This window comes from Embiotoca jacksoni, unplaced genomic scaffold (genome assembly GCF_022577435.1).
Source record: "Embiotoca jacksoni isolate LCO1_2020_lvr unplaced genomic scaffold, fEmbJac1.0.p SCAF_26, whole genome shotgun sequence".
Taxonomy (NCBI): domain Eukaryota; kingdom Metazoa; phylum Chordata; class Actinopteri; family Embiotocidae; genus Embiotoca; species Embiotoca jacksoni.
In genome coordinates, this window is record NW_027185377.1 from 5,973,817 (window position 1) to 6,000,044 (window position 26,228).

The 26,228-nt window shown below is 42.4% G+C and overlaps 3 protein-coding genes across 4 annotated transcripts in view; 2 read left to right on the forward strand and 1 right to left on the reverse strand.

Moving 5' to 3' along the window:
• psme4b (proteasome activator subunit 4b) overlaps window positions 1-7,290 on the reverse strand; it is a 36,612-nt gene extending 29,322 nt beyond the window's left edge. Inside the window, exons 1-3 of the mRNA XM_069160368.1 lie at window positions 4,572-7,290; window positions 3,843-3,983; window positions 964-1,080 (exon numbers count right to left, since the gene is read on the reverse strand). Of these exons, the coding sequence (XP_069016469.1) occupies window positions 964-1,080; window positions 3,843-3,983; window positions 4,572-4,765 (452 nt within the window). The 5' untranslated portion in view covers window positions 4,766-7,290. The remainder of the gene's footprint in view (window positions 1-963; window positions 1,081-3,842; window positions 3,984-4,571) is intronic.
• Window positions 7,291-7,439: 149 nt separating this feature from the next.
• Window positions 7,440-19,785, forward strand: LOC138204824 (thrombospondin-2-like). 2 transcript variants are annotated; one of them, XM_069160359.1, is made up of 21 exons: window positions 7,461-7,532; window positions 7,652-7,717; window positions 7,870-8,006; window positions 8,594-9,355; window positions 10,146-10,239; window positions 10,351-10,515; window positions 10,750-10,926; window positions 11,059-11,232; window positions 11,553-11,683; window positions 12,557-12,691; window positions 12,790-13,008; window positions 13,172-13,279; window positions 13,361-13,520; window positions 14,538-14,656; window positions 14,755-14,989; window positions 15,446-15,673; window positions 15,762-15,892; window positions 16,195-16,335; window positions 16,530-16,627; window positions 18,275-18,414; window positions 19,374-19,785. In XM_069160359.1, the coding sequence occupies exons 1-21, from the start codon at window positions 7,526-7,528 to the stop codon at window positions 19,379-19,381; spliced, it is 3,435 nt and encodes a 1,144-aa protein (XP_069016460.1). In that variant the 5' UTR covers window positions 7,461-7,525; the 3' UTR covers window positions 19,382-19,785. The 2 variants fall into 2 exon arrangements, with proteins under 2 accessions (XP_069016459.1, XP_069016460.1); XM_069160358.1 differs by lacking the exons at window positions 18,275-18,414; window positions 19,374-19,785 and having other exon boundaries at window positions 7,440-7,523; window positions 16,195-16,559.
• Window positions 19,786-20,790: 1,005 nt separating this feature from the next.
• Window positions 20,791-26,199, forward strand: LOC138204827 (potassium channel subfamily K member 1-like). Its single transcript, XM_069160364.1, has 3 exons — window positions 20,791-21,245; window positions 22,825-23,229; window positions 24,682-26,199. Exons 1-3 carry the CDS (start codon window positions 20,894-20,896, stop codon window positions 24,984-24,986), a joined length of 1,062 nt encoding a protein of 353 aa, XP_069016465.1. The 5' UTR covers window positions 20,791-20,893; the 3' UTR covers window positions 24,987-26,199.
• Window positions 26,200-26,228: the final 29 nt, after the last annotated feature.

Sequence of the window (26,228 nt, forward strand, 5' to 3'; positions counted from 1 at the left end):
ACAATAGCTGATCTTGTTTCACAGTAACTGTTTTATCTTTTTTTTGAATGGCAGTCTATGGAGACAGTGTTTTTGGGATGCTTAGTGTTAGAATGGATCAGCCGCAGAGAGGCTAAACTCTACACTGCTGTGATTGGTTGTTTAGTCCCTATCTTTAATCCAAACACTAATCTTAACCCTCCCGCACCGTATCAACCAATCACAGCAAGAGCATCCCTCCCGCAGATCCAATCTCCATCAGCCTTTTGGCATTCCCGGGTATTTTTGTCAATGCATCATCGCGGCTGATCTGTTGGCCACTGGTGTAATTGGGGATAAGGCCCTTGCTGAAAAGCACCTTTGATTAATTTACTATCAAAGTCATTTAAGAAAATAGGTTTAGATTTGGATTTCAGGTTTCAAATATTATTGTAATACAAATGGACTAATCTCGTTAATGTCTACAGTAAACATGAAGCTACAGCCAGCAGACAGCTAGCTCGCAGGAAAACAGCTCACCTGGCACCTTTAAAAGTTCATGTTTTATTTGTTACAGCATATATGGGACAATTTCTTGGTCAGGACCAGTTACTGGGTTTTAGGTCAAAGTCAACCATTCCAGATCATTACTAGTCCCCAGACTGAAAAACAGTCCAGGACAGACCCCTTTGAAATGAATGGTGTTAGCTTTGGATGTGCTGGTTGGTGAGTTTTAATTTGTTGAGGCAGAGCCAGGCTGCCTGTTTCCTCTTGTTTCTAGTTCTTATGTTTCATATTCAGTCTACAGACATGGGAGTGGCATCGATTCTCTCATTTAATGGCACGAAAATCCCCACACCGATCATTTTCCTTGATGCAGATAGGTATTTTGGATCAGGTTTGTGTGGGCAGTACCATTCAAAAAAAAAAAAGTAAAAAGTGGCATATAAAAAGCAGGTAAATTGATAGAAAGGCTACATGTACAATGAAGGTAAAGCTACATACTTGGGGAACCAGATGAGCCCCAGGTGTTCAGTTTTGGAGTAGATGACACTTTTGTACAGATCATAGAGCGGTTGCCACGGCAACTGTAGGTCATCCCTCGACAGCAGTTCCTTCTTCCTGTTGGAAAAAAGAAGTCACTTATCAGCCTTTTAAATAAAGCTTTTGCAGGACTCCAGGCAGGGTTTTTTTGTTTTTTTTTACAATAGCTATTCAAACCTTTGAAAACCTCCTGACGGTAATAATGTTGTACTGAAGTGAGAGACTGCAGGGTATCTCGAGGGAAAATGAGTCACCGCCTCACCGCCTCACTGGCTGCACTGACATGACGGCCGATCACAGACGTGTCGGCAAACACGTTCTTTATGTTAGTTAAGCAGAACTGGACTGACAGCTGCAGACATTAACTGTAATTTTCAGGTTTAGACTCAGCTGGTATAAAACTCTCACAATACTCTCCTATATGGAACTCCATAGAGAAAAAAAATGAAACATGTTTAAGATCTAAAAGTAGACATAACTGGTTTTCTGCAAGCTAACCACACACTGAAATTACTTTCTTCTATCACTTTGAGTTTTTCAAACACCCTCCTCAGCTTTTAGATTGCACAGTAAACGCTGTGCCACTATTGAGCATTTTACAGGCTTTAAAATGGAGCAGATTTTTTTTTTTAATCCTCCCGAGAACTTTCACATTGCTTTCTTTGTACTCCATTACTTAGTTATTTGTAAAATCACAATTTTTTTACAGGATTAAACCTCACAGAAAGGTTTGAGAGTCCCTGCACTGCAGAATATGCAGTTTCCACAACCTCGTATTGCTCTTGTCTCCTCCTCTCTCATTCATCTAACAGACTTTGAACGGACTCTCATCAGGGAGATTTGAAAAATGAAGGAAAAAGACGAGAAAAAAAAAAAAAAAAAGGCATATTGAGACCTGATGTTTGGCACTTAATATACGGTTAGCCCAGATCTTTCTCTTTTCATCTGATGGAAAACACTCAGACAAATGACATCGGCATTAAGATGTTGTTTTGTGATGGATGTGAAAATTATGGAAACAACAGGAGACAAATAGGACGTGATGAATGTGACCGTCTTGGAGAATATCCGACTGTCGCCGGAAAAGTGGCACATCTGATCGGAGAGACAAAGGCGGGCGAATAACGAAATAGGTTATAGCTTAAAGACAAATAAATGTACCGTTAAGACAACGTACTTCACTCTCCTTTTACTTGGTATGAGTGAGTCTGCAAGGACATTTATTAAAGTCTATATATAGCTGTATGAAGTATTTATTTTTTACCTAAGTGTCTCCTTTTTATGCACCGTAAAATATTGAAACTGCAACTCCAAAACATTTTACAGGGCTTGTTTTGCTCCATTGGTAATTACCCGCTGTCAAATAAACAAAGCTGTTTAGTTTCGTCACTAAAAAGCAAGACTCCCTCCTAAATTTTACTTCAATAAAATACCCATTTCAAACTATTTAATGAGCCACTGGAGAAGAGCTGAACCCTTCAGTAGGATTTGAACCAGATTAACCTTCCAAACTGAATATAAAGTAAAAACTAGCTCCAACCTCAACAGCAGAAACATTTTTAAAGACTTTTACTCGTTATGGAATATTTTTTTCGTACTTTGATTTGGTAAGTAAAGAATCTGAGGACTTTTTCCACTCCATCATCACTTAAGAAATGTGAGATGAGGGAAGGAACACACTTGCCGCTCTGGACTTAGGCTGATACTGTAAATCTGGAACTAAAGGTCTGTTAAAACTTCAGTACCTACAGGTGCATTTTGTAAAACTATAGTACACTTTATTTATGTAGATTTTAGTTTTTATTTGTAGAAGGAACCAGGGTGTCGTTTTTTTCTTTTATAAGTCAAGGTCTCACGTTGATCCCACAATTACTGTTGGATGTTTGAGTTACTGTTGCCAATTTTATGCTTTTTGTCCAGTTTTGTTTGTTGGTTTGTCTGTCTGCTTCGTTAGCAGGATATCCTAAAAACATAAGGCTTAATACAAGTAACATTTCTAAAGAACTTTTCCCTATGGTCTAAAGAACAGTAGACTAGTTCTGATGTTTATCTGGAATTAGGTATTTTTTGCTAATTTCTTAGACGCTGTGGTATTGCATCTTCTTGGTTACACAGTGCTCAGTATTTATTTTGATTCAGACCCTGATCTCGGTGCAGATGCAACATTGTGTTTTCTATAATTGCGATGCCCCGGTGGAGGTATTTTCTCTCTAAATGCTTTCTAAATTACTCATATTTCTCTTCCTCATCTCTGCGGGTTGTTTGAATCAACAAATGGCTGCGCTCCAGATGGCAGAGAGGTAAGTGAAAAATCCACTTTAACGTGTCATGCGACTTGACATCAGTATACCACTTGTAGCGCGGTGATGTTTACCAACTGGACTGCCCGCTGATCTCATTATACTAAAAGAAAGGGCAAGAGAGGCTCATGCTGGGGAGTTCAGCTTTCGAAGGTCAAAAGCTTTCGTTGCCGTATCAAAATGTCTGACTATCGCTGCTCATCGTACTAAATATAAGTGTTTGTGTCGTGTTTTATGAGTTACACAGTTTAATGTGCTGTACTGCGTAGTGTAACTCATCCATCCACGTAGCAGAAGGCTACCCACACATCCTTCTTCGCAGCCACATCCTCCAGCTCGTCCTGGGGGATCCCGAGGCATTCCCCGGCCAGATGGGATATATAACCCTTCCAGCAATGTTCTGCGCTGGCCCCGGGGTCCGCAGGGAGGTGGCAGACTCAGAGGCCTGAACCACATCAACTGACTTCTGTTATGAATGTGAAGGGGCTGCAACTCGTCACCAAAGGTGTGTGGGTGTTTGCGTGTTGGTGTCACACCCACTTGAGAAGCTGAATGAGCAGCCTGGCGTAGGTCTGCATCATGTGCGGCTCCAGGTCGGGCAGCGTGACCAACTCGTAGAGCAGCTTGATGAAGAGAATGTGGTCCTCTTTGCTGAACCTGCGCCCGTACAGTTTCAGGAACCTGAAAGGGGGGGGGGGGGGTTACACATTCGGTGAGCAGCTGATTGTAGTTGTCCCATATTCTCAAAACAGCAGATACACAGCTTCAGTGACGCACTATCCCATATATGAAACCTTGACTAACCTAATTGAACCTGAACCGATGCCAATCGAATTAAAAGTCCAGTCTTTATTTAAACTTAAAGGGCAGAACACCTTTGCCCCAATGTCCTCTGAAAACAGGTCAATCAAGGCACCTGCTTGCTTCTTAAATGCTCATATGCACTGATATTTTTTACACTTCATTTATTTAAAGTGCATTAGACTGAATAATCTACTTGGTTTGTGCCATATTTTAATGGATTTTTACACCTCAAGCCACAGACACATACAATGTAGTCCAATATATTAGATTAGAGGAGGTTATTATTTTTTTGTTGTAGTTGTTACTACACCACAGAGGTATTGATTTAACTCCGTAACAATTTATTGTAAGGATGTAGTTCCTTGTTTTGACCATTGCTATGAACTATCAGTAATTCATTATAGGCTAACTTATCTTCTTCAGGGAGTCCATATCCGGAGGACCACCCTTTGCTTCAACACTTACGAGAAAAGTTTTCTGGACCAGAAAGCGACCCCGGGCCACAGCTCTCTGACGAGAACAGCTCTGCACAGGTTGGCTTTGATCTCCGCCAGCAGCTCCGTGGCCTCCCGGTCCAACCGGTCAGAGTAAGGCAGCAGGCCGTTATACACAATCTCCTTCTGCGGGGTAAACCCAGCCATGTCCCCGTCCACGGTCATATCCCACAGTTAGTCAGGTCACTTTTCTTGTCGTATCCGCGCGTAAAAGTGGGTGGGTGGGGGGGCAAAGAAAAACCGTTGCTCTTTATCTAATGAACGTTGCGCCCTCTGGGAAGCGCGCTGCCGGCGTTAGTGGCCATAATCCGCTGTGTCCAGCCACAGTGGGCGGAAAGCAGGCGATCACAGAGGGGAAAGTATGTCACGCTAATTGAGCTGCGCAAAGCACTGAGCGCCGAGGGGGCCGCAGTTCCGCTCTGGCCTGCAATGTCATGCACTGCGTCACCTCTCACTTCACACCTCACAGATGTCTGCTGAGCTCAGGGAGGAGGAGGAGGGGAGGGGGTGCAGGGTTCGTGCGCGACCGTGACGTAATGCATAATTGAAATGAGTGGCCGACAGGTCGGTAGAAAGGGTGCATCACTACCAAGGTCAAGCTTTGATTCCACCCTAATACCAGAAGGCTTTGATATACGAAGACTTTCATGTGTGACTGGCAGGGATCCTGGAATGCATCATTGTGGTCTACAAATCCCACAGGTCCCTTCGCGCTTTCGTCCAGCAAACTAATCTGCAGAATATTAGGATGAGCTGATAAATGGATTAATGCTCCTCCCTTGTTCTACTGACCCACAGTGACTGTAAATGGGATAAACAAAGGGCTGCACTGTCTGGAGCATTTATTGAGTCAGCATCTATCTATCTATCTATCTATCTATCTATCTATCTATCTATCTATCTATCTATCTATCTATCTATCTGTCTATCTGTCTGTCTGTCTGTCCGTCTATCCGTCCATCCATCCATCTATCTATCTATCTATCTATCTATCTATCTATCTATCTATCTATCTATCTATCTATCTATCTATCTATCTATCTATCTATCTATCTATCTATCTATCTATCTATCTAATCGCTACCAACATGTCGCTACCAACAAGTCCTCCTCCTCATCACCCACTTCTCACTCTTTCCGTTTTATGACACCTTCATCCCCGACCCTCTCCATTTCAGCTTTACTGGGCACCTTTCCATGTAAATCCATTTACTTTAAGCCCATGTAATTCTCTGACCACTACATGCTTAGAGCGGTGCGGCGGTTGCTGGATATTGTCTGGCCCGTCTAGCACGGCCGTTGCAGCTCACAGCAAAGGGCTTACAATGTAATACAAAAGCCTTTTGAGTGCTCTGGTCTGGTTACTGTTACTGAGAAATGGGACGATTGCTGCAACTCCACTTCAGCTCTTCTCAAGGTGCCTTGTTTCTCAATCCTGCCTCAATGTCATTAGAGCTCTTATTGTTGCCTTTTGCAAGACGACCCTCAGTTCCACGAAAGCCCCTGCAAACTTGAATCGGTCTCACCTTCCTGAGACAGTGAGTGCAGTGCCCTCTTTAAAACTATTTTCTCTCCATAAACACTGGGCAAGACCGACAGAGTCACAGACTTTGAGACAGATCCCAGAACAGAGTGTGCCTTCCACACTGCATATCAGTCCAAGAGTGTCATGCAAGACTTTGCCAAGTCATCTCGCCCAAGTCTTTATCTTTTATATTCCCTCAGATCTTATTACTTTTGGGGTTTTTCTCAGAACAGTGACAGCACCTGCTTTCACCGTCTCCACCGCTGAACCGATTCCAGGAAGAAACATTGTGTCGTTTCCTATTTGTTCATCATCGCAATGTTTCTGTGTATCTGGAAATACAGAATTTTGTTGGAATTCTTCTGTGTGTGTGTTTGAATGGACGCGGACGCTTGCACGTATGCGCATGCACGTGTGCATCTGTGAGATTCATTATTCCACAAGTGGAGTCTACAGATGGAAAATTTGATGCAGGATGATGATGCCTCTTTGACTCAGCAGGGAGACGACCAAACAGAGAGAGAGAGAGAGAGAGATCCCAATGGAAGGAGATGTTTTTGTATTTCATCAGTTTGCTCATCTTTAGCTCACGATCTTCTGCCAACAGGAAAGTAGTCAGTCCCAAAATTACACACACGAACACACACACACAAAAAACATGCCAACACACTCATCGAGCCTCTCATTTTTGCAAAAGTGATGCCAGCTTTCTCCCTCTTAAAATATTGGAAAACTTGCACAGCCAATGAATGTGTGTCAATTTGTGAGTGCATGTTTTCATTTGGAGAGTGAAGGGTGTAAATGATGTGTCTGGGAAACCTGCTTTGAGACACACACACACACACACACACACACACACACACACACACACACACACACACACACACACACACACACACACACACACACACACAGACACACAGACACAGTTCCTTCCATCCAGCTGGGTTTCTTGCTGGGAGATATGCAGCCCAGTTCATCGCCAGACAGACGGGTAATATACGGCCCCTGCTCCTGCCTCACACACAAACACACACGCACACACGCACACACACACACACACACACATACAGACACACACTCTCAAACAAATATACTACCACATTAGAGCTTTCTCCAGAACTAACAGAGCTGTTTGCATGTTCTTCACTCAGACTTCTCTCAACCACCCTCTGCCCTGTTTTGTTTGGATGCTTAAACGACAAATGACTGAGGAAATTGTGCTGGTGTTCGTCGATCTGGATGACAAGGTTGGGAGGAAATAAGGAGACAAGGAAACAGGGAAGAGGAAAAGGAGACAGACATTCCATCACAGCCCCTGTGGAGCTGCAGCAGGGACGAGACGACCAGCCGTGATTTCTAATCGTGGAGAAAGGCAGAGCAGCAAGGACTACGCAGGTATGCAAGGTTAATTCCCTCGTTTTCTTTTACCTCCCAGGCAGCAGACCTGCTTGTGTTCTGTGGTGATGTTGCAGTATGCTTGCTATATTTCATGGCAACTGCATATGTAATTTATGTGTGAACAGGAATGAATCCTCTCAGAGGTTTCCCCCGGCTTTTGATGCTTGTCTACGCAGCAGCTGTGTCTGCAGGTACCACACATGTGCATACGCTCATGCGCACAAGGACTCGCATCATATACCTGCATTCAAATATTTTCACAGTGTCCCCACCTCTTTTTCTCTATTGTTAACGCAGACTCAAATATACAGTAAGTCTATACATACTTGGACCTCTTCTACAGGTGTGGGTGGTGCAAAGGTCGACAACGTGTCGTCAGAAATCTGTCGTCATCCGTGTGAGGAGCTGGTGGAGTTGCTCACTGAGATCCAGGGCCTGCGTATTGTCACCAGCAGCCTGCTTGAAGACCTGGAGAGAGTAGTAAGACACACAAATACAAGCACATGGATCATCTGGTAGTTTTTTGTTTTGTGCTTTTAACTTTCTGATGTTACCATTACTTTGATGTGGCATGAGCAAAACAATTTTAGTTTAAAAAAAGACAAACAAAAAGTTTCAGAAAATAAGTTTTGATTTCTTTACTTTAAAAAAAAGAGTTTCAAATGTGTGAAAATTCCCTATTAAATGCATTAAGTGTGATTTTACATCAGAAAAACATTGTAAAATGAATTCATTGTTTGTGATTATTATAAATAATTTGAGTGAGCGGGTTCAGTTTTCAGGGAAAATCTGTGTAACAAAACTGGAAGTGAGTGACTCTTCTTCCAGTGCAAATGGCACAAAAAGTAACATCCTTTTTATGGTCAAAAACACTTTGGTTTGCAGCAAATGTCTCGTATTTTGGGAAAACATAAACAGAAAGTATACCGTGTCAGTGTTAAAATGTTGGCTGCTAGTCATCTCTGCTAGTCGAATCTTGATTTATCTAAATAGAAAAAAAAAAAACAATTCTAACAATTCTTTTAATGTTTTGAAAATATGACATGTATTTTTTTTTGTGCTCTCAGTCCAAAGAAAATGAAGGGATGCGGATCTCTTTGGCTGAATTGAGCAACAGCAGCCGCAGCAGCAGCAGCAGCAGCAGCCACAGCAGCCGCAGCAGCAGTCACAGCAGCAGCAGCCGCAGTGGTGGCGGCAGCAGCAGCGGCAGCGGCGGCGGCAGCGGCGACGGCAGCGGCGGTGGCAGCGGCGGCGGCAGCGGCGGCGGCAGTGGCGGCAGCAGCAGCGGCAGCGGCAGCGGCGGTGGCAGCGGTGGTGGCAGCGGCAGCGGCAGCGGCGGTGGCAGCGGTGGTGGCAGCGGCGGCGGCAGTGGCGGCAGCAGCAGCAGCAGCGGCAGCGGCAGCGGCGGTGGCAGCGGTGGTGGCAGCGGCGGCGGCAGTGGCGGCAGCAGCAGCAGCAGCGGCAGCGGCAGCGGCGGTGGCAGCGGTGGTGGCAGCGGCAGCGGCGGCAGTAGCGGCGGTGGCAGCGGTGGTGGCAGCGGCGGCGGCAGCGGCGGTGGCAGCGGCGGCGGCAGCGGCGGCAGTGGCAGTAGCGGCAGCAGCAGCGGCAGCAGCGGCGGCGGCAGCGGCAGGGGCAGCGGCGGCAGCGGCAGCAGCAGCAGCAGCAGCGGCGGCAGCGGCGGCAGTGGCAGCAGCAGCGGAAGAGGCGGGGGTGACGGTTATGGCAATAATCTTGACAGAGACAGGGAGGTGTGGTGCGTGCAGGATGGACGAGTGTATGAGCAGGGGGAGGACTGGGAGGTCGACAGCTGCACCTCCTGCACTTGCCAGGTCAGTGTTGATTGAATGTAATTACAATCTAACATATTAGCAGTGAGGGAAAGTAACTTTGACTGAATGAAGATCTGTCATATAGATAGACAGCAGATCGTAACATCATCTGAATCATATAGTTTATCAGATAAGTAAATGTAAATCTGTAAATGTATCCATCTTTATCAGTAAATCTTTTTTCTAGGTAGCTCAGATGAGGGTTTTTTTGTTTTGTTTTATACATAAGGACTCTGGACTCCTGCGAGACATGGATTACCTGATTTTTAATCTTTTAAAGATTTTACTAAAGACTTGGATTAATTTGAAACTACTTGAAAACCATAAAATATTAAAAGAATCATGATTTTCTTTGGGCAGATTCAGACTACTTGTTTTCTCCGGCTCCTTGTCTTTATGCTAAACTAACAGTCTAGAGTTGTCATTTTTTATTTAACAAACAGACATGAGAGTGGTGTCAATCTTCTTTACTAACTCTAAAAAAGAGAAAGCATATCTAAAATGTCAAACTTATTCCTTTAGAACATTTTGTGAAAGTTTCACTTGTATGGAATGATTTCATTTATTTCCAGAACCTCCATCTACATTTCATACCGGAGTCTGTTTCTCTTTATAAAATATCATTAGTTTTCTCAAGGATGGATTGAGGGAGTAGCCAGAATTATTATGAGTCATGACAGAACACCATTCCTTCTTCTGCAAGAATTGGCATTTAGCAAAACATCTGGAACAAATAACTTGAGGATTGTTACAAAATCTAAATGTGTCAATGCTGGTCCGTCTTGTCCAGGACGGGAAGGTTGTGTGTCAGCAGGTGTTGTGTCCTCCTGTGTCCTGCATCAATCCGTCCTTCATCGATGGAAGATGCTGTCCTGTTTGTCTCAGTGAGTATGATTTGTCTACAGCTTTAATTTAGTCTTGAAAATGTGTGCCAAGATCACACAATTTGATGAAGGTACAACGACTACCGAGGCTGTTTGTGTCTGCATATAAAGATAATGAAAACGGCTGGTCCCCCTGGTCTGAGTGGACCGACTGTTCGGTCACCTGTGGACGTGGAGGGCAACAACGGGGCCGATCCTGCAATAGCATCGTGCCGTCCTGCACCGGCCCGTCAGTGCAAACCCGCAGCTGCATACCGATGAAGTGTGACCGCAAGGGTAGGACATCACTTTGCAACTCTAAACTGTCACGTTTTTATTTAAAATATGACACTTAAGAAAAATGCATAGAAAGATATAATCAAAATTGGAAACATGCTATTTTGTTTTGTAAATGTATACACTGTGTGGAGCTGTAGTGATGTTTGTGTTTTTCCAGGTTATTATATATAAAATTAAAAAAAAAAAAAAAGGCAATCTAGTATAATCCTTCTGTGCTGGTTTCATGTCTAGTGCGTACTGATGGGAACTGGGGCCTTTGGTCTCCTTGGTCTTCGTGCACAACCACATGCGGTGAGGGCAACATCACACGGGTCCGTCTGTGCAACAATCCTCCACCACAGAAGGGGGGCAGAGGGTGCACGGACAGCAACAGGGAGACACAAGCTTGCAACAACACACTCTGCCCCAGTGAGTACGAGAACAAAACTGTAAACTCCACTGTGGTGCTTTACTGCAGGTAAATGATGTGTGTGTGTGTGTGTGTGTGTGTGTGTGTGTGTGTGTGTGTGTGTGTGTGTGTGTGTGTGTGTGTGTGTGTAGTTACTGGAGGCTGGACAGCCTGGAGTGAATGGTCACTTTGCTCAGAGTCGTGTGGCGGAGGCCTTATCAGTCGCCATCGAGAGTGTTCGAGCCCCGCCCCTCAGAACGGCGGGAAACCTTGTGCTGGAGAGGCTGTGGACTATGAAGCATGTAACAAACAAGCATGTCCTTTAGGTAAAGTTAAACCTCAGGCTGGATCTTCACTGGGCACGCAGATATTATTCTAAAAGTAGGCTAAGCTTCACATCCATGGATAAACCATAATCCTATTTTATTGGAGGAAACATATTTTGAAACAATAGAGGATTAAAAAATAATATGCTACACTGTTTGTTCTGCCTTTATTCAATTACTGAGGCTCAGGACAGAATAGAGGAATGATTCAAATACACATTTCCCTCATTTAGGTACCATTGAAGCAATCTTGAACTATTGCTTTGTGGCTAAATGTAAAAGACGAATTGCCTTTACCTGCATTTTCTGGTGTCTTTCAGATATGTGCGTGCTTTCAAATCCGTGTTTTCCTGGGGTGAAGTGCACATCGAATAGCGATGGATCATGGGAATGTGGACGCTGTCCGCTGGGTTTAAATGGCAACGGCACTCATTGTGAAGATGAGAATGAGGTAATTAGGCCACAAACAGGATCAGACTACATGACTGATGATGACTATAATGTCACTGATGAAAAGGACAGTTTCTCAATTATTATCCTATCAAATATTTCTGCATCTGAAGTAGAATGCCTGACCAGTTTGAAACATTTTAGTCATGCATGAAACGTACATCTAGGTGATGGTAATGCTGACCTTTCAGCTGGTTGCAGTTTCGTCCATGTTGGAATGTCTCAGGAACTTCTGGACGGACTGTCAGGAAATCTTTTACAAACTTTTTTTTTTTTTAAAGATGTTGTTGACCCAAACTTTTCCCATAATGCCACATTTGTGGATTTGATTGAAATGACCACACAACAATTAGATGGATTATGATGAAAGTTGGCACAGATTTAAATGTTTTACTTAGAATGCTTTTCATTCGGTGCGGTCATTTGGCCAAAATTTCAATTTTGCCCAATATTTTGATTTGTGACCAAATATCTGAAAAACCAATGACAATTCCATGATCGAAATGTTAAAATGCAGATGTCAGCATTTTATTCAGAAGTACTGCCATGCCCACGTTCATACTGTAGTCTTGTTTTGACCTTTCGTGACCGAGTATCTCATTGTCTGTGACATTCAGTTTCTCTCTGGACCCTCGTGCTTGATCACATTTTGTACTTCATCCATGTCTGATTGGTCAGAATTTGATGTGTAGTTTGCAATCGAAGGCACAGTGATCATTTAATCTGATAGTGACCATCTCAAAAGACGTAAATGTTCAGTAGTCTGATCCTGATGAAGAGTTCTTCCTTTACACAACCCTTGTAGCACCTTTGTACAAACAGTTTGTGTTTGATATGCTGAACATGGATAACCTCTCATCCTCCATCTCCTCAGTGTGAAGTGGACGGTGTGTGTGTTACAGAGTGTATAAACACAGATCCTGGATTCTACTGTCTGCCCTGTCCTCCTCGCTACAAAGGCACCGAGCCGTTCGGCCTTGGACTGCAGGAAGCCCTGACAACCAGGCAGGCATGTGTTTCCCTTTTTACAGAACGCTTTCTTTGCTTTGTCCTCCGATCATGAACCACAGAAACGTTTGGATTGTCAAAGAGTTCTTCTGGTTGTAGGTGTGTGAACCGTACAATCCCTGCAAAGACAACACACACACCTGCCACAAGCATGCTGAGTGTGTGTACCTTGGCCTGGCGTCTGAGGTCTTGTACAAGTGTGTGTGTGCTGTCGGGTTTGCTGGCGACGGCTTCCTGTGCAGCGAAGACTCTGATCTGGATGGCTGGCCCAACGACAGACTGACCTGCAAGCAGAATGCCACCTATCACTGTCAAAAGGTAAAACAAACACTAACAAATAAACAACATGGGGGATCCAGGGAGACTATCTTTCATTTTCTTGAATTTGATGTGGGTCCAAATCAAACTGATGGGTTCACAGGTAACTGAGTTGTGTTCTAGTTGTGATTCAATGAAACTGCGTTTGCATGATTGGCTGCAGGATAATTGCCCCAGGATACCAAACTCCGGACAGGAAGACCTGGACAAGGACGGACAGGGAGACGCCTGTGATCCTGATGACGACAATGATAACATCATTGATGAGAGGGTGAGACTGCGTGACTTTAAAGTTACCATGGGTGAAAACAGTCAATGTGTACGTGTCCATGAATGTGTTTGTCTGGCATAGGATAACTGCCCGCTGATGTACAACCCGCGGCAGTTTGACTCTGACAGGGACGGGGTTGGAGACCGCTGTGACAATTGTCCCTTTGAGAGCAACTCATTGCAGACAGACACGGATGGCAATGGAGAGGGAGACGCCTGCAGCATCGACATAGATGGAGACGGTAGGAGCTACTCACTGTACCAGACCTGGAACATGCCTAATTATGCATTAAGCAGATCACGCTTAAAGAGAGGCCTAACACCCCACGTTTTCTGTCCTCCAGCACACATTTAGAAAGTGCATTCGACCCAATTTTACCACACATTTATCTCCAGGCATAACCTCACTTTTGCCCTAACACCAGCACTAACACTGTGTGAAGAGGAGGGACATTTTATTTGCAGCAGGAACAGACAAAAAAATAAAGGCTTGCAACCCCTAACATCTTCCTAAAAGCTGTGACAGTGACTTCTGATCCTTGTGAGGCAATTTTATAAATCAGGAGGTAGATTATGCTAACTACATCATTGGGGGAACATCACTAGTTCGTGCTCTAGTGAAATACACTGCATTTTGTCGTAGAGCAACCTTTAGATTAAACGGGGAGGTCTGCAGGTCATGAAAGCTGGCTGGAATCTAGAGAAGGCCTGGTTTGTGGAGGGACTAAATAACAGATCATCGACATAAAAATGGGTATTACAGTGCAGAATCAGACAATAAAAGTTATTCATGTACAAAATAAACTGCAGTGGGCCCAATACTGACCCTTGAGGAACACCTTTCTCATTCAACGTATGCAGCCCTGTTTTGAAACCATCTGCAACAACAGTTTGAACCAGAAAGATTTGATAAATATAAACCAACAGAAAAACTACAGAAAGCAACTTATTTGCCATCCACAACACCACATGTAGCAGTTAAATGCAATAATGTAAACTGCAAACTAGAATTAGGATCAAATGGTAGTGTAATAAAGTGACTGTAAAGGCAATTTACCAACTCAGAAAAGTATATTTAGTGTTTCTCTTGAAGTATGGATGAAATTACATGTCATGTCTTATTATTATGAGTCACACAAAATGCAATGTACCTGCTGTGTGTGTGTGTGTGTGTGTGTGTGTGTGTGTGTGTGTGTGTGTGTGTGTGTGTGTGTGTGTGTGTGTGTGTGTGTGTGTGTTTCCCTTTCTTTTTCTTTCAGAGGCTCTGAATGAACGTGACAACTGTCCTTTAGTCTACAACACTAACCAGAGGGACACAGACCTGGATGGTGTCGGAGACCAGTGTGACAACTGCCCGCTTCTGCACAACCCTCTGCAGGTTCCTGACCAAAACACCCAGAGGCATAAAAGCACACACTGTGTGATTTAACATAAACTATGTGCAAATATAAGTATGTCACATGTGTGTGTTTGCAGCTGGACTCTGACAGTGACCTGGTGGGGGACCTGTGTGACGACAGCGAGGACATTGACGAGGACGGACACCAAAACACTCTGGACAACTGTCCCTACATCGCCAATAGCAACCAGGCCGACCATGACAAGGATGGCAAAGGAGATGCCTGTGACCACGACGACGACAACGACGGTATCCCTGACGACCGGGATAATTGCAGACTGGTGCCCAACAGGGACCAGCTGGACTCTGATGGTTAGTGTTGTTACAGTTTTATGCGACACTGAGGTTCGTAAAACACCAAAACAAAGTCAAACTTAATCTACTGTAGATCTGCAAATAAAGCTTAGAATATCAATGATATCATAATGCAGACGTGAACAAACTGTGATTAGTTTGTTGTCACACGGGGAAAATATTTTCCATAATTTATGATAAATGGATTTTGCAGTCATGCAGTAACTCTGTGTGACTCTCTGCACGGTGTGTTTCCAGTGGTTAAGGTCATATTATTGTCGGACATCAACATAAACTGTCTATGGCTCTCTGTGGTGTGATTAATCATACTTAAAAGATGAATCTATCCACCATCATACAGGACCTTCTCAGATTATCTTGTACAGCCTTTTTTTTTTTTTTCTTCACTCTTGGCATAAAATCATCCACAAAGTCATGTTACACCTGCACATGTTTTTCCACTCTCTCTCTCAGGTGACGGCAGCGGAGACGCGTGCTTTGATGACTTCGACAATGACAGTATTCCAGATGCGGTGGATCCCTGTCCACTCAACCAGGATATCGGGTCTACAGACTTCAGGAAGTTTCAGGTCGTTTTGCTGGACCCTAAAGGCACCACGCAGACTGACCCCCTCTGGGTGATCCGCAGTCAGGGTACAGAGCTGCTGCAGACTGCCAACTCAGACCCTGGGATCGCTTTAGGTCAGATTAACTATTAAAAAAAAAGAATACGTAAAAAGTGTAATGTAAATGGTTATTCGTAAAAATGAACATCCCTCTGTTTGAACAGGATATGACAAGTTCAGCGCCGTAGACTTCAGTGTGACGTTTTATGTAAATACAAACCGAGATGACGACTACGCAGGCATCGTGTTCGCCTACCAGTCCAGTCGACGCTTCTATGTCGTTATGTGGAAACAGGTGAGGCCTGAACAGTAACATTTATATCAACTCCAAGCAGAAATTCCTCAGCTGCACTTAAAAGCCTTAAATTTAAAACAAGACGTATGTCCATTTTTCTGTCTTCAAGTATACTCTTGACCCTAACCTTATATTTCTATTCTGTCTCTTTATGATACAGTTCTGACTTGCAAAAGAAATGTAAAAGCACATAAAGGACTTGAGTTTTCAGGCACTTATTTTTGTAGGTCTGTAGCATTCTTTGACAATCTACTTTTCCAAACGCTTCAACTCCACCACTCTCTTTCTGTCTGTGAGAGCAGGTGACTCAGGCCTACTGGGAGAAGAAGCCCTCCAAAGCTTTTGGCACTGCTGGGGTCTCACTCAAAGTGGTCAACTCCACTACAGGACCAGGGGAGTATCTCCGCAATGCTCTGTGGCACACTGGAAACACCAGACACCAGGCATGAACCTTACATCTCTGCCCTTTTTCATTCCGTTTATAATATCATAAATCACAAGAAATGTCTTATTTGAAAAGATTAAACCCAAAATGACCTTAAACAGACCTTCACTTGTTGGAGCGACACAGTAAAGATCAGATACTCAAGTGTGTATTGTTGTGCACCCGGTGTCTGTGTCTCTGTGTCTGTTTCAGGTCAGAACATTGTGGCATGACCCCAATAAAATCGGCTGGAAGGATTTCACTGCCTACCGCATGCACCTCATCCATCGACCCAAGACCGGGTTCATCAGGTACAAATATGACTTCACCATGTACGTAGAGTGTAATTACATGACCGGATGATCTAACAGCGGTTTGATTTATTATGGAGTATTGATTGAGACTTGAATGAGACTGACCCCACAGCAATTACTCTTTTCCTTTGTTTTTTTCTTGCATTTATGTAAAATATATCTTAGTTAAATGGTTATAATTGTTTCTAAAGATTACTGATAAATGAACTGTAGATGTACTGAGATGAAGCATTTCTGGCTGGTCTTCTTCTTTGTAGCCTGAGAACTGATCACTGAATATTTGAAGTTAGAAAAACAAAGATCAGTGCGCTTTATTAGGGAATTTACTGCTCTTTTCTATTGGAAATAACACTGCAGAAAGCAGTAACCTTTTAATTTACAGCTAAAGCATTTCATATTAATGCCTTGACGTCAAAGTACCATAGTGTATCTATTTATTACCCATACTGTGCATTATTGATCATTTCCAATGCATGCTGGATTTATTTTTCTCTCTGCTTTGAAAATTTGCTCCTCCATAATTTCCAGACAGGTCAAGAAGAAAGACTTTTAGCTTACTTTTGTGCAGAATAAACAATAATGGCATGAGTACAAAATGTGCTAAAACATGCACAAATCAGTGGCATGTCCTTTTAAATCAATTCTTTGTGGCTCCGTCAGCACCACTGCAGTTTGTGTGGGTTTTAGTGGAGCAACAATCTGCTGAATAACTTCAGTGGGAGCAGATGTTCTTACACTCGAGGATGTCATCAATCTCCGAAGAGTCATTTTATGATAACAGTGTAATTCACTTTTCTTTGTTGTACCCAGTTCCCTTCAACCTGTCACATCTACTTCTGCTTTGTTGTACTTCTTACTAATAGCCTTAAAAAAAAAAAAAGAAAGAAAGAAAAGGAGGCAATGAGTTCTTTGTGGTGCTCTGTGCTGTTTATGTTCAGATACTGAAAACACCATCACGACCACAGTGAGACTTTCAACCCGAGAAAAAGTGAGGAGACTAAAAACAAAGCTGTTATGTGACATTTTCAGTTGTTAGATTTTAAAAGAAATCTTTTTTTTTTAAGGTACGAGCAAAGGCTGTGTTGCATTCTGGGTACTGAATAACTGCACAGTACAAGTGCACACTTACTGAATGTGAGGCTGAAAAGAAAGCTACCGCTCTTTGACTGTGAAGGACGGACATGCATTGATATCTTCAAAGCTTCATTGTAACGGCTTTAAATATGTCTCCGTTTGACGTCATGTCCTCCGCGTTGTGCTGGAATAAATCGTAAAAATACGGAACAACAAATTTGACCCAGAAAAGGAGCGTACATTCCCATTAGTGGTGAAAGAAGTACTCACGGCCAGAGTATATTTAAAGCAGCTGTGAAAATAATGTGACGATAGTGTCTCTATAGTGCGTTTCAGCTCATTGTTTAGTGGTTTGATGAATTGGACATAACATGCATCTCGTATTTTACTGCATTATTATTAAAGCTGTCAGTCACGGCAGCCTCTTAGATGAAAGCATAGAAGTAGAAAGTAGAAAAAAGTAAGTACCTCAGTTACACAGGTATACTGTGGGTGATCTGTGTCTGTAATTGAACACAGTATAAATGTCCTGATTAGCACTGTGGTACCTGTACTGTGTTCCCATCGCAGGGTGGTGGTGTACGAGGGCAGGGAGATCTTGTCCGACTCGGGGGCGGTGTACGACCACACCCTGGCTGGAGGCAGACTGGGGCTGTTTGTCTTCTCTCAGGAGCACGTTATCTTCTCAGACCTCAGATATGAGTGCAGAGGTAACAAAACATTTGTTTTTACTACTGATCAGTTGGTTGGAAAATGCACTTAAAGCAGGGTTTTCCCTGAGGGCTCAGGTGTTGTGATAACAAAGGTGAGGGGGCATTTATTTGACTAAAATGATGCATTTTGACATGATTTTGGACTTTTATCATGCATTGTCAGTTATAAAAATAATCATCACCAAACAGAGGTAAAGCCATAATGGCTTAGGTACTTTGAAAAACCACTTGAGTGCTGCACCTAAGGGTTATAATTGTATAGAGAAAACACCTACTTAAAAGTATTAAAAGTAAAAGTAATCATAATGCTTAAAATTAGCTGCTGTAAGTGATATAATATCATTTGTATATTTTTTTAAATGTCACATTTTGCTGTTATAGTTAGTTGGGGTGAAGCTACTTTCCCACTACTTTATGAAAACCTCAGGCTCCTTCAAAGGGTCACAAGATAAGTTTGAAGGGGTTATGAGAGGAATAATGAGAGAGAAGAAAGAAGACGTGGCACCAATCTTGAGATGTTTTTGCACTTTTCTCCCATCTATCATTTTTTTGTGATACTGGGTAATTGAACGTCTTTGAGCTTTAAATGGTTATTTCATTTAAACTATCTACGAGGTTTAAATTGAAAATCTCTCTTTGGTGGAACCACTAATGACTCACAGACATCTGAAATGTGACAAGGAGCCCCAACTTGACGCTGCTTTTTCATAAGGGGTTACATGAAGGAACTACAAATCTTTTAACAATTGATTTATGTTATAAGCTTGTCATATCTCTCTTATGCATTTGTAAAACGTAAATACACCTGTCAATGTGATCATATAAAGAAGCATAAAATGGTACTACTGTTGATCATTTTCCATCACTGCTAATCATTGTATCTTCCAGTGTTCCTCTCATCAAAGTGTGTCCCTGATGACCATGTCTGTGATCTTTTCTTTCTTTTCTATTCTCAGATAACTGAATTATTTTCTCGGGATATTCAGGAAACTGCACAACAACCCACCAGAGATCTACAGTACCACTCGGAAAATCTTAATATATCTGAGAGAGAGCGAGGTAAATAGAGAGGGAGAGAGAGGATGCAAGAGACCCCGGCCTTTATCCAGCCACGACTATCAATTAGTGACCATCATCTATCAGCTTTGTATGCAACAGTATTGATTTCCGGCTGTCCCATTCCCTGTGCATTACTGCCCTGACAGCATCTCTAATGACAGTAAGCTCTTGTTACTTTTCATTTGTGCTTTCCTAATGGTTGTAAATAATTATTTATTGCCGGATGCCAGATATGAGAGGGAGAGATGCGAGGATAAATGAATGTAGCGCAGATGTCTGGTTGAAAACTTATCAATAAAATGTTTTTTTAATCAACTGTTTCTTTTCTTTTTTTCTTCTGATGACGCCACCAGCGACACAATTGTGGTAACATGGTCTCCTGTGCCTTCTAGTGGCGAAAGTAATAATTACAAAAAATGATCCTCAGAAATCAGATTTGTCAGTGTTGATAAAGTCAGTGGTGGATGATGTATTTAAATTATTGACTTGAGTAAAAGTATAAAATACTCCATTACAGTCTAAAATCATGCTCTTAAAAAATTACTTTATAAAAACCTATCAATAAATTGTACTGAAATAACTTATTATGCAGAATGTGATCATTATTATATCACATTAGCCAAAAATTATTAAATTTAATGACAGTGCGTTTTATTATATAATCTCAGCCTATTTTTCTAAGAATTTTATTTGTAAAATCTTAATCTGCAAAACATTTAGTTACTTGTAGGTGGATAACCTGTGTCGTGGAGTAAAAGGTTTCCCAGTGGTGGAGTAAAAGTATAAAGAAAATTGAACTGCACAAGAAAAGTTCAAGTGACACAAAATGTACTGAACTAATAGTTTATTTGCACCGATATATTAAAACATAATTTATTTGACTGTTCTTGCACGATATTACTAAATTATTGATTCAAAAAATAAATTAGCAAATAGGCCTGGGGGGAGTTTACTGCAGCAAACATCCCTTAAAAATAATTTAGGCCGTGTTTTTATTGTTTTGTTTTACTATTATGTTCTGCCTACTGTTTAAAATACAAGTGGTGTCTGCAGCAGTAAATCTGGGTCTCCAAAGAAACTCGACTCGAGCCTCTGGGGAAATAAATCATTTGTATCGACTCAAAACACAAAACTTGTTTCACCGGTTCGAGAGAAACCACAGACACGCCAACACACACACACACACACACACACACACACGCACACGCACACACACACACACACTCTCTCAGGTAGACGCACGGTCTACCTGGTGAGGTGAGTGAGTGAGTGACGTCACCGCTACCCGTTTCCACTGGGATCGGAAGAATGAGGAAGAAGAATCCACCCAAGAGGGTGAAAGGGACAGTAGCTGTAACCCAAAGCCTTAATCTGGTTGAGAGTAATTTGTTTAGTAAATCCACTTTTAATTTGTGGAATGGTGCTCAGCTGCACCGGAGACTGGTGCGCTCGGTTTGTGGAGCGGCAACAGTCAGCGCTGAATTTCACCCTGCTGATTGTCGTTTACATCCTTTACCTTATAATCGGCGCGGGGATCTTCTCTTCCATCGAGCTGCCCTACGAAGACGAGCTTCGGCAGGAGTTGAGAGCGGCCCGGCTGGACTTCCTGAGCAATAACACCTGCGTGTCCGACGAGCGGCTGGAGGAGCTGCTGGCCCGGGCGCTGCGGGCCAGTAACTATGGAGTGTCCGTCTTGGGTAACGATACCGACCGCAACTGGGACTTCGTGTCCTCCCTGTTCTTCACCAGCACCGTGCTGACCACAACAGGTGAGAGATTCAGGTGTTCAAACTTTAAATCATCAAAGTGTGTTTAAAGACGCCTGTTGATTTATTGGGAAAGATGTGTTAGTACAATTCGGTAGCATTTAGAGGTCACACGTTACAAAGGGTTTTATTTGCCGATGTTCACGCAGCGGTGGAAGTATTCGGATCCTTTACTACTTAGGTAAAAGTACCAATACAGAAATGTAAAAAATACTGCATTGCAAGTAAAATTTCTGCCTGAAAAACCCTACTCAAGTAAAAGTACATAAGCAGCTAAATGTAGTTAAAGTAACCAAAAAAAAACTGGTTTGTACCTTCTGACAGACATATTATGAGGCCTAAATGACGTCACTAGATTAATAATGATAAGTATCAGTATGTGAACAGCATGTTACTGTTGTAGCTGTTGCAGGTGCAGCTAGTTTGAACTACCTTATATACAGTTCAATGTACATACAAGGGCAGCAGCTAAATCTGATGGGTCATCAGAGGATTACAGGGAGAGGACAGAAGAAAAGTTCTAATACACAAACCAGTTTTCACCTTTTGGACTTTTTTCCAGCCTAATCTTTGATTTTTGGTGAGATATGGATCATTTGAGTATTTATTGAAATGAGTATTTAATCAATTGTGATAAATCTTCATCTTAAAAGTAACCAAAGCCCAAATAAATCTAGTGGAGTGGATTTATCAAGCTGCATCCAATGGATTTACCTCTAACTTTTACTTTTGTACTTGAATGAATGTGCGAAGGTACTTTCCACCCCTGGCATTACGATTAAAGATCCTCTGCAGATATATGCAACCCAATGGAGGTTACAAGTTCCCCTATCACTGTAAAGTAAAAAATTGGACCACAGTGCAAAAACATTCATTCATAACAGTAACAGCTATGAGTTTAATTTTTTGGTTTTGTGACTTTCATCATAGCCAGCACATCTTCCAACACTGCTTTGGCTTTCTCCTTTCTGTTTTTTTTCTTCTTGTATTGTTTGCTTCTTCTTTTTTTCAATTTGCAAATAAAAAAACAAGTGATAAGCTGATAGTCTGGGGAACCTTTCAGAAAAAACTTTATATTGACTATATTAAGATCTTTGCCAGTCTGGCTGTTGCATCATGTATAATTCAGCAGCTAGAAGCAGGTTCAGAGATGCTGATGGAGAATTATTGTGGGTTTTAATGAGAATTGAGGCCCCTGAAGCTTTATAACACAAAGTAATTTGACCATTAGCTCAGCTAAAAGGAGCAATTTAAAACCCGCAGAAAATAGCTGTGAAAACACACAAACATTAAAAAGAGGTTAACTTGAAAAACCCTTTAAAGTTAAAACTCAAATGGAATAATTTATTGATTTACAGAGCCTTTAATTTATGTGCAATTTTATACGATTTAGCCAGTTTATAGTACAACTTGTCTTTCATAAGAAGAAATGTTGCTTTTGACTGAGCCTCAGTCTTCCTTCCTTGTAATTATAGTTTTTGTGTAGAGCCTCACAGGTGCTCGGTGGCTCCTGGAGAAGAATCCCACATCTAATTACACCTCTGTAATTCACACCGTGCCGCATGTTTTGCTGTGTTTGCAGGTTACGGCCACACTGTTCCTCTCTCCGATGGAGGGAAGGCCTTCTGTATCTTCTACTCCCTCTTCGGCATCCCCGTTACCCTCTTCTTCCTCTCCACCGTGGTGCAGAGGCTCATGGTCCTGGTGACTCGACGTCCGGTGTCCTACTTCCATCGGCGATGGGCTATGTCCAGGTCCAAAATGGCTGCCATTCACGCCACCTGCCTCGGCATCATCATGACCCTGTTCCTCCTCATCATCCCGGCATGGATCTTCATCAGTTTGGAGAAAGACTGGAACTTTCTAGAGTCTGTTTATTTCTGTTTCATCTCTCTCACAACCATTGGCCTCGGGGATTATGTCCCTGGACAAACTCACAATAAGGAGGCCAACCCACATCCACAGCTGTACAGGCTGGCCATTACAGGTGAGTAGGTGACTGAATATAATATATACAGTATATATAACGTTGCCCTCCACAAAATGTGAGTCAGGGTTGAAATCGTGGCAAAGGCCTTAGAGAGTCCTTTAGTGGAAGGTCTAACTATGAAATGACCGGTAGCAAATTTGACATAAAGTTAGTACTTGTTACACAATACAAACAAGACAGACCAACCTATAAACAAACCATGAATATACTGATAAATACTGTGTTTGCAGTAAAAACCTGTTTTGTTTACCCCATTCGTTTTGCCATCAGTATTATCTGCCCTGGTCAACACCTGTGCCCCCCCCAGCCACAACATTTATATTTTTGACCACTAAAAATAAGGCGCGCATCGAGTGTTTGCTTCTATTTTTTTTTTTTTTTCACTCTTCACTTTTTTTTGTGACTGCCAACACACACATAAGATCTTCTTCTCTGTACATGATGCACACAAGAGCAACCTGTGTGCTAACTGTCCAGCAAAGCCCATCAGAGATATGATTCTGTGTCCGGCATCATGATGCTGCGCTTCGGGACCGGGAACAATTACAGTAAATTAGGGAACTTGGAAAAGATGATTATCACTTTGTAGTTTGTCATAAAATCCTAACTTTAATGATAAAAAAAAAATTAGCAGGGGAGCACTTAGCAGCACTTATCAGGGTTCTCTTTGCTCTCATATGCTCCCCCTGAGAGCCCCCCCGCTGTAGTGAAGAAATTTCCCCTCGGGGATTAATAAAGTGAATAAAATTAAAAATTAAAAAAAAATGAGGGGACCTCTCCACCCAAATGGCTAAATTCAAGCCCTGGACTCACCCAGTAGTTTACAAAGAGTTTTTATGAAACTAAATGATAATGTCAGCATGTTAACAGACCCATAAAGACAATACTAAGAAGCCGGTGTCCACCAAGTACAGTCTTTTCCTTACGGGAATAACATTCGTTTTGCCGTCTTTTTGGCTACTGAATGATCCACTATGTTCACCAGCTAGTAGCTAACTGGGTCTACTTCAGGATGGGTTTTACAGTGTGGGCTGAAAGCAGCTTCCTGTTGTGTCTGCGAACGAACAGAAACAAGCTGTTTTTGTTGAGGGCAGGACAGAAAAACACCGAGCTGGAACACGCCATAAATGTCATTAAGCCGAGGCAAGCTGCAGATTGAGGTGATAGCGCGACGAAACCCCTTTCACTTTGACACATTGGCTTCACGTTGCTATTCATGACTTCCTTTAACTGAATTTGAAATGAAATTACAGTGAAATAAAATAGCAGCAGGTTTTCCACGAACAGCTATGATATGTTCATTATTGCTTCACCACTTGCTCTTCCAGCTTTTCAAAATTGACGACTAAACAAAGCAATGTCAGCTTCTACACCCTTTATGAAGAGACCCGACCTTGATTTGATCTTATTAGTCACACGTTTTATGCGTCTGTGTGTTTGCTCTCCCAGTCTACTTGCTGCTGGGTTTGATCTGTATCCTGGTGGTGATGGAGACGTGCTGCGAGCTTCCCCAGATGAGAACCCTCAGACAGAGGTTCTACCGAGAGGACGTTCGAGAGCTGGACTCCGAGACCGCATACATCATCGATCGGGATCACACGAGCGACGAGTTGACCGAGCCTTCAGATCACGTCGTAGATCCCCTTCCAGTCATCCCGTCTGTGTCAGACCAGGCTGCGTCCCTACGGCAGAACGGCAATTCGGCGCCTTACACTCTAGCACCAGGATCTACTTTTGATAGAAAACTCAGTTGACAGATTGTCAGGGCCTCCAGGTGTGTGTCTGGTACACATTGTCTTTAAGGGACCGGGTGATTAACTTTTGCTCCATACATGGCTGCTCTTCCCCTCCATCTAAATATTTATGTGAGTGTAGAAGCAGTCTGTGTGTGTGTGTATATCTACAGCTAAGCTGAACCACTTATTAGTTTAAAAAGTGATTGCTCTCATTCATTGCCAACACCAACACACACTTGCGGTCTAAAAACAGGAACCACCCACAGATTATCAGCATGGCATTGTTTTTCTTCCCTGTTCCTCCATTCTCTGCAGATATGGATCTAAGACAGAGAGGAAGGGCTGCCCCCCCACTCCTCCCAACGGAGGGAAACCCCAGAAATTTCCACTTCCTGCCAAAATCTTGATGCCGTAACTGTAAAGCGGCACAGTATGTTCTAGAGGAGTTCGGACCAGATCTGAGCACATTATATAATCTATGGCGGTATTTGCATAGGGAAAATGCCTTCCTGGAAGTATTTAAGCAGTACAGTATGAGGTGAATCAGGCGTAACATCAGTTGTCTGACTGTACATAATGTGCATGATTCCAAGACAAATATCAAGTCACGGCAAAGAGTAAACATTTTTTTTTTTTCTTCCTGGTCGCTTTTGGGTGACGATTAGCCTTCAGCTCCTGATGGCATGTAGAAATATTTCATTTCTATACTGCAATGCATTCCTTTGGCCACAAGAGGGCAGCACTTTCATGTTACAGGTAGATTTACATGACGATGTTACTGGGAATTTATCTCGTGCTGCTTTGTGGAGTTTGCTTCTTAAAAACGTAATCAAGCTGCAGGAATATCTTGCTGTTACAACGGAGGGGGAGGAATAATAATATAGAAAGAAGACGTTTAGCAGTCCATAATTTGGTCAAAGACGTCCCAGTTTGCAGCTGTTCCGAACTTAATGTATTGTTAATGGTGGATGTATTATGTTGACCATTCGTTTTCTTTTTACTTGTTATGAAATACCGTTAAAATATGATGAAATCACAAGAATCACAAGAATCATAAAAATGTAACTTCATCAGTACGAGATTACCAGAGGTAAAAAGATCATTTTGCTTCTGTTTTCATTATCATTTTACTGATTTATGGGTTTTAATGAAAAGCAAAACTTGAAAAGCTGTTTTTAACAAAATTATATTAGCTTTCTGCATAAAATGAAATAAATCATGCAACATCCAACATTTTAGAATTGATTCTGTTTTAACAAG

Coding starts and splice junctions, on each gene's coding strand:
- LOC138204824 (XM_069160359.1), top strand. Junction 10,927..11,058: donor CAACAACACACTCTGCCCCA/GTGAGTACGAGA, acceptor GTGTGTGTGTAG/TTACTGGAGGCTGGACAGCC. Junction 14,990..15,445: donor GGACCAGCTGGACTCTGATG/GTTAGTGTTGTT, acceptor TCTCTCTCTCAG/GTGACGGCAGCGGAGACGCG.
- LOC138204827 (XM_069160364.1), top strand. CDS start 20,894: ATGGTGCTCAGCTGCACCGGAGACTGGTGCGCTCGGTTTGTGGAGCGG. Junction 21,246..22,824: donor CACCGTGCTGACCACAACAG/GTGAGAGATTCA, acceptor CTGTGTTTGCAG/GTTACGGCCACACTGTTCCT. Junction 23,230..24,681: donor GTACAGGCTGGCCATTACAG/GTGAGTAGGTGA, acceptor TTGCTCTCCCAG/TCTACTTGCTGCTGGGTTTG.